At 38.5% G+C, this 14021-nt stretch overlaps 1 protein-coding gene across 1 annotated transcript in view; it reads left to right on the top strand.

The window, feature by feature from the left end:
* The first annotated feature begins 1447 nt into the window (after positions 1 to 1447).
* The window catches only part of LOC136282014 (uncharacterized), a 39911-nt gene continuing 27337 nt past the window's right edge, over positions 1448 to 14021 (top strand). Inside the window, exons 1-5 of the mRNA XM_066169114.1 lie at positions 1448 to 1520; positions 5789 to 6136; positions 10548 to 10814; positions 11285 to 11545; positions 13461 to 13706. Coding sequence (XP_066025211.1) covers positions 1454 to 1520; positions 5789 to 6136; positions 10548 to 10814; positions 11285 to 11545; positions 13461 to 13706 — 1189 coding nt within the window. The 5' untranslated portion in view covers positions 1448 to 1453. The remainder of the gene's footprint in view (positions 1521 to 5788; positions 6137 to 10547; positions 10815 to 11284; positions 11546 to 13460; positions 13707 to 14021) is intronic.

Genomic DNA, 14021 nt, shown 5'->3' with positions numbered 1-14021 from the left:
TCAAGTAAATTTGACTGAAACTAGAGACAGTGTGCGTTCTCGAATTTTGTGGAATTTTTTTCTGGTATACGTCTTTCGATGTGTAACTGGAACGGGGACAAAGAGTTTTATTCACTTTTCTGTGTTACCCTTGTAAAACGTGCTAACAGCAAAAAGTGTGGGCATGATTTTGAAATGTGATCTTTGGCGGAAAATCACATGCTCACCGAGCTTGATGAATATGAGTGCGCTCTTTTCTACCATTTGTCGAAACTGTGGAGCGACAATTTATGGCCATAAAGTTCTTATTGAAACCCTATTGTCGAACCCTTTGAATAATTCTTTTCTCCCAGCACAGGCGGTGGAAGCGTACTTCGTGGGATTTCGGGGTTTAAAGGTCATCAATAGGAATATCTAAAAAACAGGGTCCACATTTTGCTTGAACAAAGTTACGGTGTGTTTTTGCTCGAAAGCTTACGAAATAGGACATTTATAATATGGCCCATAAACGCTACGAATGTGTGGACATCATTTTTTTTTTGAAAGACTGCCTAAAAGACAGAATGAAGGATCAATGCCCCAACTCTTACGACTAGAAAGGAAACGACATCTTTTTTAACTCTTTGTTTTGGTTGACTTTTTAGGCATGCACAACGACTAAGCCAATCAAAGGCTAACAACCATTATGAAATTGATTGTTGTAATCATCAATGCTCCGATTCCATCCTTAGAATTTGTCCCTTATGCAGGTAGTATGAGATTTTTTACCATAAATAAAGATAATTATAGATTTGGAAAGAGAAACGGTAAGAACACAATATGTAAATAAGATATTTTAGCACGCATGACTTGAGTGGCAAATGCTTTACTTTGCACAAATGGAAAATTATCCAATGTTGTATTTGAGTGATAGAAGCAAACTTAGTAGAGGAGCCAGCGATAATACGTTAAATCCAAGTTTTAATGCATGAATTAACTCTCTTTTCCTTCCATTGCGAAACTTCAGCATTACTGACGTAATAGCATTGTATAAACATAATAACATGATTATCTAAGCTCGTGTAGATTGTAATAAAAGGAGGACTTGAAATTTATGGCATAACCAGCGCTGGAAAATTTTGAAGTCGTTTTTGAGTTGTTGGCTTAGAATGCCACGTAGGAACGGGTCTAGATAAATGTTGCATATTTTACTTGATTAAGTGATGTGCTTTTGCTTGAAAACTTACGGAATAGAACACTTAATGACATGGCCCAAAAAAGCTAAAAATGTGCTGAATTTATCCTTTTTTTTTGAAAGGCTTCCTAAACACAGAGCGAAGGAACAATGCCCTTCTTTTACAGCCGGACAGGAGACGATATGTTTTTTTTTATTTTTTTTTTAAGTTGACCTTTTGACATGCATAGTGATAAAGCAAATCATAAGCTAAATATATCAACTTTTACTGGGGTAAGCAGTAAATAATCTTAGCTTACCATGAAGAATTGGATCGCACCTATAGTCAGTGCGCTGATTCCATCCTTACTATTTGTCCCTTGTGCAGGTATGATGAGATATATGCCATAGATAAACATAATTGTAGATTTGGAAAGAGAACTGAAAGGAAATAATCCATAACTGAGATATAACAGTATGCGTCAAGACATGTCTTGCCGATCTTTGTTTGTTCTACAGCTCAAAGTGAACGAGGCTCTCATGAAACAAGCTAATCTACTTCCCGAGATATAATATTCGACGGCAATTGAAATGTTATATCCCTAGAAACCGGTTGCACGAGCAGAGAAACTTGGAACGCTTGTCTCAATTAATTTATTTACAACCCAGGTGAACAAATCGACCACAAATTTTTCATTTTCTATAAACGTAATGATAAAAGAAATGATGTCTGAAACTAAATTGAACCCACTCAGCTGTGCCTCGTGATTCCTTTACGTTGACGTCATTTTCATGAAAAATAAAGTTATAGACCTTAATGGAATATTAACGTCGATCTGTTTTTCACGATAGCATTGAAATTTTTATGCCAGCTTTTAAGCCAAAGTTTTCGGAAAATCACGCGTGTGTGACGTGATCGATCGTTGCTTTGTTGTTGGCGCAGTCCTTGATGTCTTACATAAATTGTGTTGTTGATGACCTCTGCAATGAAATACTAATAAGAAAAGGATGACAATAGACTCTGCTACCCAGAATCGTTTCTATTACCCTCTTAGTTTTAATTTTTCGACCGGCGCATCGATTTGGCATATTTTTCTCCTGAAACCAATCGTTAATGGTTTAAATCATATGCGTTAGCGGACAAAAGTATGTGTACCACGTATCAATTAAGAAGTAAAAACCCCGCTGTAGCTTCTCTGACAAAAGGGAAAACTAGATGTAAGTGACTTTTCTGTGAAGATAACTTCCGCTAAGGTTTTCGAACTGTCGTTCATCAACACATACAACAGCCCTTTTAAAATTTAAATTTCCTCTTTCTCTCTCCAAAGGAGTCATGCGAAATATACGTGTAATCACCACACATAAAGTTGTCGCAAAACAAAGATGAGTGTCCGCTTCGTTCTTAGTGAATTCCTTCAGCAGAAGAAAGAGACATTGTACGGCCCGCTAAATTCAAAAGGGTGTTTTATCGTCAAAGTATTCTTGAAGGAAAATTAAAACACCTTTAAAGGGAAAGGTGGGCAAACGAAGAAAAACAACGCGTTGCTTTTTGATTGACATGAATGATCTCAAATGAAGAATTTTAGTGCAATATTGTCAAATTTTTATCATCTTTTCTCAACATGATAAATATTTGAACATACAGCATACTTTAATGTCGGCAGCGGATTAGTTATGCACAAGCTCGGAGAATTTATCCACTAAAAAAAAAAAAATTTTTGGAATCGCTTTACATTTCTTAACAAACACCTAAACTCTTAAGAAGTTTGAGGGAGCCTTTCAGTGGCTTTTTGGTGAATATTTCTAACTGCCGGGCACTTAGTCCATTTGAGACCGTGCTCAGCAGTCTGATCAGAAGCGTAAAATTTCCAAGTTGTCGACAACCGAGCGATTTTATAGTATGCACAAGCTCGGAGAATTTGTCCCCTAAAAAAACAAATACATTTTTAGATTCGGTTGGCATTCCTTAACAAACATTTGATATTCTTAAGAAGTTTGAAAGAACCTTTCGGCGGAAATTGCGTGAAAATGTTTAACTGACGGGCATTTAGTTTATTTGAGACCGTGCCCGGCTACAGGGCATTTAGTCACAGCGTACATGGCATACATGTATCAACAGATGGCGTGACTGTCAGGTGGAGTAAACGACAGTTCCATTTGCATGGTTGGAGAAATCATGCATTTACGGAGAAAACGTCCGAGAGAATTTTAAATCTTCCTTTCCATAAAATAAGAAAACTTCAAAGAAACCAGAGTTCCGAAAATGTACCGTACATTCCATCAGCATGGAAAAGATGTAGTAAAATACTTCTTAAGAGTCTTAAAGCATAATTTCAACGATTACAGCCCTTACCGTTGATGTTTTTTCCATACATTCCGATCCCGGAACTTCCTACAGTAGTCATAACAATGTTTTGAACCTCATGCAGTTGAATTATGAAACGCCGAGTCTGCTTGCGAGATTCCCTTTAAGTCTAATCCTGGTTGTAGTCTAAACACGTGTAAGTAAGGCTCTCGCTAAGAGCGGTCCTCACGACTTCCCGTCGGAAAAACGTTTTTTTTATTTTTTGCCCATGAAAAGTGTTTAGGACACATGTTTTAAAAAAAAATTAGTTGTTGTCCAATTCTCTTTTTTTGCGTCGCCACAAGCCAAAAAATGATTTTTGGCCAGACCACCCCTGTGGACAGCGATCGAAAGTGTAAATTTCAAAGATTTTGTTCAGCGCGCAGCGACTACAACAATGTAACTCACGGAATTCTGTCTTGCTACAAGTTACATGATGTATTACGTTAGTTCACAGACAAAATATGGAAACTTCAGCTGAAATATTTTTCATACCAGCGTGATCACAGGAGACCCTTCTCTTCGACCTTCGTTTGCATATCAAAAATTCACTACTTTGTACGAAAGAATTCTCAAAATGCAGGCGTTCATCGGACTGAAAAAGCATATCAGTGCATAGTTTATACACCGATGAAGTCACGGTTGCCTCAAACCCGCGGGTATATCTCTACCTTCCATCCCCCAACTTCTTAGAAACAGCGCAAATCCATATGTTTGCTCAATTGCGCTCAAGTCAAAGATCATTTGCGTAATTCTTAAAATTGACCAAGATCTCCTTTTGACCGTTCAAACTTCGTTTATCTTCTACGTTGAGGATTTTAGGTTTTCACAACAATTGAATGAAGATTAGATGCCGAATTGTCCTAAAACGTTGGGTAAACGTGATCGGTCGTAACGCTTGCGCGCTTGCGTGACTTACAAAGTAGACAAAGGTGATCGATAGGCGCCTTCTCGATAATTTACGTTGAAATATCAGGTTATGAAGAAGCAACGGAACCCGATGAACTAACCCTCCTTTCTGCAAATTTGTTTCCATGATGTTACGACCTCTCTCCAGACATTAAACTAAATTCTTGCCCATTTTCCCTTGGTCAAAAGAAACATCCGACGGGATGCCAGTTCGTATGCCTTAACGATACGCATGTTTTGTTTTAAAAACATACTTTAGTACGCACAGGAATGTAAAGTATTATCCGTTTTTACTAGAACGTTAAGAATGATGTTTTCACTCAGTTTTGTTGGGGGGTTCATATCCATTAGCGGATGTGGACCGAGGGGTCCAAATCTGGGGGGTTTTCCTTACTTTTAAAAAACGTTTCTTTCGTAAAATTAGCACCATCATTTACAGCAAATCCTCCAGATCTGTTCTATGTGTAGTTTTTGATGCGCAAAGTATTGTTCATGGGAAGATTTTAAAAATGAATCCAGTAACTTTCAACACTTTCAACACAACGCTACGCAGTTTTCTGGCCGTGATGCGTGGTAACCAGTGTTCAATTATGTGAACCTATAGCGCGGGTTCCAATCCGGGAGATCTGTACGCTTTCCGCTTCTAACAGCGTATCTGCCACTCATTTGTCTCGACATATTTCAGTCTTGATAATTTTTTTCGATCTTATGTCTAATTTCGGGTGCATATGTTTCTCTGGTAAGCTATTGAACTGTTCTTGTTTTATTTGAGCATGTTTTCGAAAGAGCCGACTTATTAAGAGCTAATGCAAATTGTTTCTCCAAATAGTTTGATTTATGAAAAATAAATATTTAAACTGTAAGAAATGTATCTATTCATTCATCTGCTTTGCGTTTATCGAGTAATGAAGCATTTAGATAATTTGGATTGAATTGAAGAAGTTAGACTTTTGTTCTCGGCTACGCCTCGGGCAACTCTTACGCATGTTTCGTACCCTTCCAACAGACCCAACTTCCCGCATGTTCCATATCTACTAGATGATGAGACGTGAAGCGGTGAAGGCAGAAGAAACAAACGCGACGTAGCCGCTGGTTCAAATTTCGTGGGCCACTAAATATAACGTTTGCATATTATTCCTTTACTTCCCTTCCGTCGCATCTTGAGGCGCGGTTCGCCTTCACGGCGCAGAAATTGAGATGTTTCCAGTCATATCTAACGTTTCTATCATATTCTTATGCTTGGCTTGTTTATTCGTAAGGCAGGTAGGCACACGAGCTCATCTTTACTCAGCGAGCGTTTCCTTTGGCGCGAAAAACAGCTTCGCGCTGGACTGTCGGGTCATATTTCGAAACTGGTTGAAGGATCTGTGCTGTTAACATAATTTTTTTGTTTTGTTTTGTAGAATTATTACCAAGATTTACAGCAACTCCTCCAAATCCGTTCTATGTTTTGGAGGGCAATAATATCACCTTTGTGTGGCAGTACAACCTTAGTGGAACGTTGGACAGAGTTCTCTTTCGGTTCGTCAGCAGCTTTCTCTCCCGCGTCATTGTGATCAAACATGACATAAACTTCGACGCAGTGGTTCCAAAAGGTGTTTACCAGGGTCGCATTCAAGAAAGCATCAATACTACACGATCAGAAATTACAATCTTTGAATTGCAGAGATCTGAGAGTGGAGAATACGAAATTGAAGTGATCAACCGTAATTTTGACCTTGCCATAGACAAAACGACTGTTCAAGTACAGTGTAAGTAAACCACTAAAAGTTTCATGAATATTATCGTTACTGTTTCTATCTGTTGAATCTTGCTTTGTTGTTGGATATTTAATTTCATTCATTCCTGACGCAAACTGCTGCTGGTTTTTTTCCGGGTAGCCTAGGAATGTAGCACTAAAGTAATATCTTTGCGCAATCTCCACTAATTTCATTCAGACGTGACAAAAACATAGGCCACTTTTTGGTCAAAAGACCATGTCAAAGCAATAACCAACCTGGAAATTCAAATGCATTTAAGTTTTGGGCAGATTGGTCCAATTTTTCAAATTTTTACTGTGGGATAATTTATCATGACAGTTCGTCGTGGCGAACGGAAACGGGTGCGTTTGTTGCTGCTTTAAGCTTATTTAATCGTACTGCTTGACAGAAGCACGAAAAAATAACCTTCAGACGATGAATCAACTAACACAACCTTGCCTGATCCAGAGATTACATCATATCGACACTTCAGTGAAGATATACAGACCCGTGTTACTATCGGCTTACCAACTGCCGGCGCCATGTTGGAAGTTTAAGCAAGGTGACAGGCTATTATAGAGCACGGGTTAGCCGCTACGCTAAGTCAGATTCTACTTTCCAACTAGTGTGAGTGGTAATAAGCGGAGATGTTAGCGAGAACCCTGGACCAACCCTCAAAAAACCAAAGTGCCAACAGTGCTTTAGGACCATTGCTCGAAACCATCGTATCATCACCTGTAGTTTGCGTGACTCAACATATCACATCAAATGCGGCGGTGTCACACCAGAGCAACACAAGACCAAACCAAAAAGCGACCAAACCTGGAACTGCTTGCGCTGTGCACAATTAACTGCGACTTTCAGCGACGACGCACTGACCGAATTACCATTCAGCCATACTACCGATGAATCGTTGTCCTCGCTGTTTGGCAGCAACCATCAGGACTCAATCGGAGACTTGACTGCTGAGTTGGCGACTAACGCAGATGATTTGTACAATATGACAAACGAGCTAAATGCCGCCCCAGAAGATATTCGTGTTGGTCATCTGAATATCTGTAACTTGCGTAACAAAACTGATGAACTCATCACAGAAATCAAGGACATTTCGAGCCCACTAACAATTATCAGCGGTATATCGTATTACACTCCGGAACAATACAATATCAAGAGAATTCAATATGCCGGCGATAACGGCTCGATCTGTAAAGAAGAGTGTTTCGTACCATGACTGATACAATTTGAGCACCGCAGATCTTCTATTTGATGAAAAGAAAAAGAAAAGAAGACCTGCATTAAATCTTTGGGATTTTTCGAGGCAGAGCGATGACATGATGTCAGAATTTTGATTTGCTTTAATTTAATTTTCGCGCCAAGACTACTGAATTTGCATTCAATGCCTTGCATATTTTTATTCCGTAGAGGACCGAGAACTAATTTATTTCCCTGCAAGAACATAAACAAATATGGCCGACGATTCGAAGATCAGCGTTGCTCGTGTTTAACTATTTCAGTCATAGTTTTCAACATGGCGTCTCGTCACTTACTCAACATGGAAAATAAGGGATATTCTGGCGCGTTGGGAACTTTTTTGATGGGAGGAAATGGCAATTTTACAGGATATTTGGACGCTTCGAACTCTGTAGCAGTCAATTCGATCGAAAGCAGTTGACTTTATTGATGCACTTTCCTGTAACAGGCGAGTGTTTGGGATGGAGAACGACGGATTTTGAAGAAGTGTATGGCGACCTAGGTCAATAATCAATGACAAAAGAACTGGCTCGGGAAGTAAGTGGTTTTTATTCATCGAGTCCCTGTGAGGTTTGATGAATAGCAGAATTAGTACTGAATATGTCTCGATCGGGGGCAGACGGGACCATGAGCTCCTGATTGTTATATCTTAGAAATTTTACAAATTTCCATACAGTTTCTTATATTATTTGGACGCCATTATGGACGAAATGCGCAAGCGCGGCTGCCATCTTGTCCAATATTTCTGCCGATGTTAGACTGATACAAAACATATGCCGCTTCGACATCCTAGGGATCACTGAAACACACTAAAACTCAACAGACCCTGACCGTGATATTCACATCGACGGCCTCGAGTTTTTACGCCTTGATAGAAAGGAACGTAAAGGTGGCGGATGTGTATTGTATTATGCCGATTACCTAAAGTTCACCCATCGGAAGGATCTGGTTAAAAAAGACTCAGAGGCTATGTGGATTCAAGCCAAATTTCCAACCACTAATTTACTGTTTTCAGTGATTTACAGATCTGAACTATTCTCGCCAAATTTCTTCACTAATTTACAGGACGTATTAGAATGTATTATCCAAAGCTACCAACCTGAAAGTAGGGAAGAAGATAGGTCCATTAAAGCGTGACGACAACAGCTTAGCGGTTAAAGAAACGGAGAAGGCGAATCTTATGAACTGTTTCTTCTCTAAGGTAGCTAAGAAATTAAATTCTGGACAACTGCAAGCACCACAACTCCTGACCAGTCCATGATCCATATATGTATCATGCATATCCGATATTAATTTATCTAGCCTTGATATTGACAGGAAAATAACATTATTGAAGAATAACAAAGCCACCGGACCGGATGGTTTATCACCCAAATTATTGAAACTCGCAAATACTGCTGTTGTTGGCCTCTGAAAAGCCTTTTCATGCAAAGCATACGCGAATGTAGAGTTACAGTAAATGGAAAGTGGCTAGATTAACACCTGTATTCAAATAAGATGATGCCACCGAAATGAGTAATTATCGTTCCCTCTCCTTGCTAAACGTACCCAGCAAGATTTCAGAATCATGTGTAGCGGACATGATTAAGAAACATGTTTTCTCGGAAAACGAAGCGCTCGTCACTGACAACCAATGGGCCTACCGTAAAGGAAGATCGACAGAGCTATTACTCATCCACCTGACTGAAACTTGGCGACGAGCAATAGATAACAAATTAGTTGTGGGCGCCGTATTCATCGACTTCAAGAAGGCGTTTGATTACGTTTCACACTCAATCCTTCTCCCCAAGCTGGAGCACAACTTTGGAATCACGGGAAACTTATTGGCAAGGTTGAACGGGAACAGTATACTGTAATTAATGGTGTACCCTCTGAGAATACCAAAGTTGCACACAGTATACCACAGGGCTCCGTACTCGGGCCCATACTCTTCGCCTTGTATACAAGCGATCTACCGAAAGCAGTTATCACTGCAACGACGTTCATGTATTCCGATGATACTACCATGTACTGTGTTGGTAAATCTGAAGACCAGGTCACAACAACGCTGAACAAAGCTCCAGAAGAACTCGCCCTCTAGTGCAAACATAACTCCCTAGTACCACACTCCAAAAAGTGCGAGGGAATGATCCCTAAACGAAATCATCTTATCGGTCCCTTAGGCAGTTTAAAAATTAGCCAGCATCTCATAAAGTGGTCCTTAAGTTCTAAAATGTTTGGTGTAACCATTGACTACAAGCTTACGTGGTCAAAACACATGTCAGAGTTCAAGAGAGGGTTCGTTAAAAAGCTCAATTTGATCAAACGCGGCCGCTTTTCACCCAGGAATTCGCTTTTAGATCTATATTTGAAAGTCATTTTATCCTCGGTTACATATGCGCTACCAATTTGGGGGTGTTGTACAAACAAAAACGAATTTAATTCTCTGGAACCAATACATTGTAGGGCCGCCAGAGTTATATATAACCTCCCGCGCGACATGCCTTCTGAGGATGTAAGAAAAACAGCTAACTGGGACTTTTTATTCGACACTTCTAAGGTCAAAATAGCCACCTTAATTTATAATATCTACAACCGCATAACTCCACCATGCTTGGAACATATAATCCAAAGGAAAGAGCATAAGTATGACCTCCGTCATCAACATCGTGTTAGGGCACAACGTTTTGAAACTTATGTGAAAAATTCTATTTCTCGCAGAGGATCCATTGTTTGGAATATTTTAGAACCTTCTGCTGTCTGCGCCAGGGACTACGCCACAAGGGCAAAAACGTCTCACGCCCTCAGAAGCTTGAACTTTAATAAAGAGTCACCGCAAATGGACCGTCCCCAAATTGACAGAGATTTTGCCTTTTATTGACCATATTCATATCATTTATTGTTCATATTCCACTTTTTATTGACTACATTCAGTTTTATTAATCTTAATTTTTTATTTGTATTTTTATTTTCATTATTTGGTTAACATTTTTTACACGGTCTCATAAACCATATTAGCTTTAAAACCCACCGTGTTTAAATAAAAGATGTTATTGTCACTTCTAAACAGATCCACCAGAGTTCAATTATATCAGAAGAGATGTAGTTGTTGTTGAAGGTGACCCAAGTGTCATATTGGAGTATATCGCGGATAGTGTGCAAAGTTGTTTGTTTGTCTTTAATTCTTTAACAGATCCACCAGAATTCAACAACGTAAGTAGTGATGTAGTTGTTGTGGAAGGTGACCCCAGTATTACTTTAGAGTGTATCGCAGATGGTGAACCAACACCAACCATCACCTGGACCAAAGTATATGCTCATGGCAGTGACAGTGTTGTACTGGGAACTGGGAATCAATTTTTCCTTGGAACCAACAGAAATAACAGTGGAAAATATCGTTGTACAGCATATAATGGAATGGGAACTGCACCAAATCGCACAGTGAAAGTAGAAGTTAATTGTAAGTATATAACTGTATATTGTACCTGTGGCTGGTTTTCATTTTTCATAGAATGTAGGATTGATTGTCATAGTAGGTAAAAATAATGCAAAATAAAACTTTTAAATGGAAAAAAAGTGTAAATCAACCACAAACAAAAAATATAAGTAAATATTAGCTTTTGTATGAGTGGTATAGTCATTTGGGCACTTTTATTGAAATACGTTGTGATGATGCGAGCAGGGCCTTAAAAAGCCATACAGCTCAGCATAGGCCTTTGTTAGATTCAGGGAGAATAAATGATATTAAAAAAAGCTGCAAGTCAGAATGAAAAAAAAAAAAAAAAAGAAAAAAGAAAGGAAAGGAGAAGGAATCAGTCATCTATGGCATTGCACTAGACTGAAAAATGTTTGGCTCTTGCGACATGATGTACAATGTCACATGCTTTGATACCGATGCATGATCAAATATTGTTGTTTTCCTCTCTTTAGATATACCAGAGAATGTCAAGTTAATGGTGAATGACTCGGTTGTTTGTAAAGGTGATGCTATCAGTATCACCTGCTCAGCAGATGGTAAACCTGCAGTGCATACTTATCAACTATTTGAGAATGAAAGATCAGTTAATGATGGAAACAGCTCAGCTGGGGTATGGATAAGAAAATATTTAAAAGGAGGAGACTTAAGCTACAGATGTGTGGCTAATAACACTGTTGGTACAGCTGAGAAGACTGTAAATGTTACAGTAAAAGGTACAGTGTTAGAAGGTAGTTTTTACCCTAAGCAATTACAGTCATCAGCCTACATATGGTAAATGAATACTGGTGTAGGGGCTGATGCTTTAAAACCATTTTCCCCGTAATGTTGTGTATTGCGTATTTAACTTCAAGTGTCAACGACACATGGGTATTTTTGTTGGTGAGGTTGTTTTTGATATTGTGTATTAGTTCCACAGGTTCTTGTAGTTTACATTATAATGAAAATATAGTTTAACATCAGTAAATGTAGGTGTCACATGTAAGTAAAAAAAACTCAACACCTGTCCACTTAAGGTGGAGAGCAATCACTGCACTTTACAGTTTTGTCTTATGAAGGCTTTTGTATTCTTACTCTGTTGAAACAATCTTGTTTCTTTAACTGTAAATAGATGACTGTCTAGACTCCATCCTATTCTGGGCTATAATTAAAAAATGGTCGCTATAAAAAAGGAAAAAATTTGGTCACCCCATTCACATTCCATATTTTTGGTACATGAAATTCTAGTAAGTCTAATGATACTGTACGTGTGCAACACTTTTATTTGCCAAATTGACAAGTATGCTTGCTGGTTGATTAAGGGAAAGAGAGTGAAGAATCTCAGTGTATCGCTCAGCTGAGAAACGTCTCTCATTCGAAGTGAGCTGAAATATTCATATGTAAAAACTTCCATGTTGAAAATAACGTCTAGGCTCACTTTAAAGTTCATCACCAAACTTCCAAATGCAAAGTTAATGGTTAGACTTAAATAATGGAACTGCAGGGGAGGAAAAGAGAATTGGACCAACAATCAAGAAATTTTGTTCATGTTCTTCTTTTTCTTTATCTGGTGGTTGCTACTTCTGAGTTCTTGCCGTTCAGTGATCTGGTGCCGAAATTACGGGGCGAGGACGAGGCTAAGTGTGAAGTCCACTGTGTAAAGAATTAAGTGCAGTAGTGGTTAAAATGAGTGAGAAATGGGAGATGGTAAGTCCAAGCAATAAAAATTTTTTTGGACTGGAAATTTGCCCTCACTTGTTTATAATTTCCCCTTGAACAGCCTTTTGTATTCTTTGGCAGAAGGCTATTTTGATCTGCTTCATTGTTTCAGCTTTCTGGCATAAATCGAAAAGTTCTCCTTTTTTTCCCTTTGCTGTCATTACTTAGCTGAGTGCCTCTCTCACACAAATAATTTTTCACTCTCCCACAATGAATTTCGACAAATTTTCTCTCATTTTCACCACCACGGTACTTAATTATTAACACGGATGAGAGCGACTTCACACTTCGTTTTTGCGCGGTAATTTTGGCTCTAGATCACTGAACCGCGAGAACTCGGAAGTGCCCTATTGGTGATTTTTGTTGAAATTTTGGTCCAAAAGATACATTTATTTTCACTCACGATAACTCGGGCGCAGCTTAGGCCCTGTTTTAGTGGTTTTTCTTAATTATATGCCATTTCCTTTATTTGCATGCTATATTCCCATAGCGCACAGCTTTCCCAATCTCAGCGCTTGTACATGACTTACTAGAAGTCACATTTTTCTTAGCCAGTATATTTAGCTGGAAGCCAGTACTTACTGAAAACCCTGATGAAGGAAAGAGAAATTAAAACATGTCTTAGTCCTTGGAAAAGTTACATGTTATCTCAAAAGTCATAGGCACAAATTTTGATATTACATTTATTTTGAATTCATTTCTCTGTTTTTTACTGGATCTAATGATGTACAAGTAAAAGTACTAACCGTGAATCCATAAAGAATAACTTTCTACTTATGAGACGAGCTAAAACAGAACAATCTCCTTATTTATAATAGGAATGCTTTTGGGTTATGCAAATGCATTAGGAAAAATGAAAATTTGACGAGTGTCTAGGTTCATAAACATGTAGTTTTACACTTGTAATCTTTTGTTATCTTTTTTTCTGCTCAGTGCCCTCTATAGTTTATCCATTGGAGAACATCACAGTGATTGAGGGTGAAAACAGGACTTTAACCTGTAATGTTTCTGGAGGTCCTGTGCTGACTGTAACATGGACAGAAGTAAGCAGCCGTAGTCAGTCTAGTGGAGTCGTGCGTTATCTTACAAACATCAGCAGGAAAAATGCTGGTGAATACAAATGTGAAGCTACAAATGACTGTGGAAATAGCTCTGCCAGCACTTTCCTCACTGTGCTCTGTAAGTGATTATTATTATTTATTTAATAATCATCAAGTAAAAATATGCTTTAAGGTCTAGAGTGTTCATCTTGTAGCCCACTTTCCATTCCTTGCTAAGTGTGAGTTGCTAGATTCCCGAGCTGTGAGGTATTCCTCTCACTTTTCTTAAGCTTGTTTTGAAATTAATAAAGAGTAAGAAACACTTGGGAGGCTGCATTGTTTTTCTACATTGGAAATTGAGTAGAGAATAACACTAGATTTAGAATTTCTTTTGAAGTGTTTAACTTGATATATCGAGGTCCAAATGAGAAGAAAAATTTGAATAACCATAAGA

Source organism: Pocillopora verrucosa, chromosome 6, assembly GCF_036669915.1.
Source record: "Pocillopora verrucosa isolate sample1 chromosome 6, ASM3666991v2, whole genome shotgun sequence".
Lineage (NCBI taxonomy): Eukaryota > Metazoa > Cnidaria > Anthozoa > Scleractinia > Pocilloporidae > Pocillopora > Pocillopora verrucosa.
The sequence above is the reverse complement of the archived record's forward strand: the minus strand, read 5'-3'. Positions and strand labels throughout refer to the sequence as shown.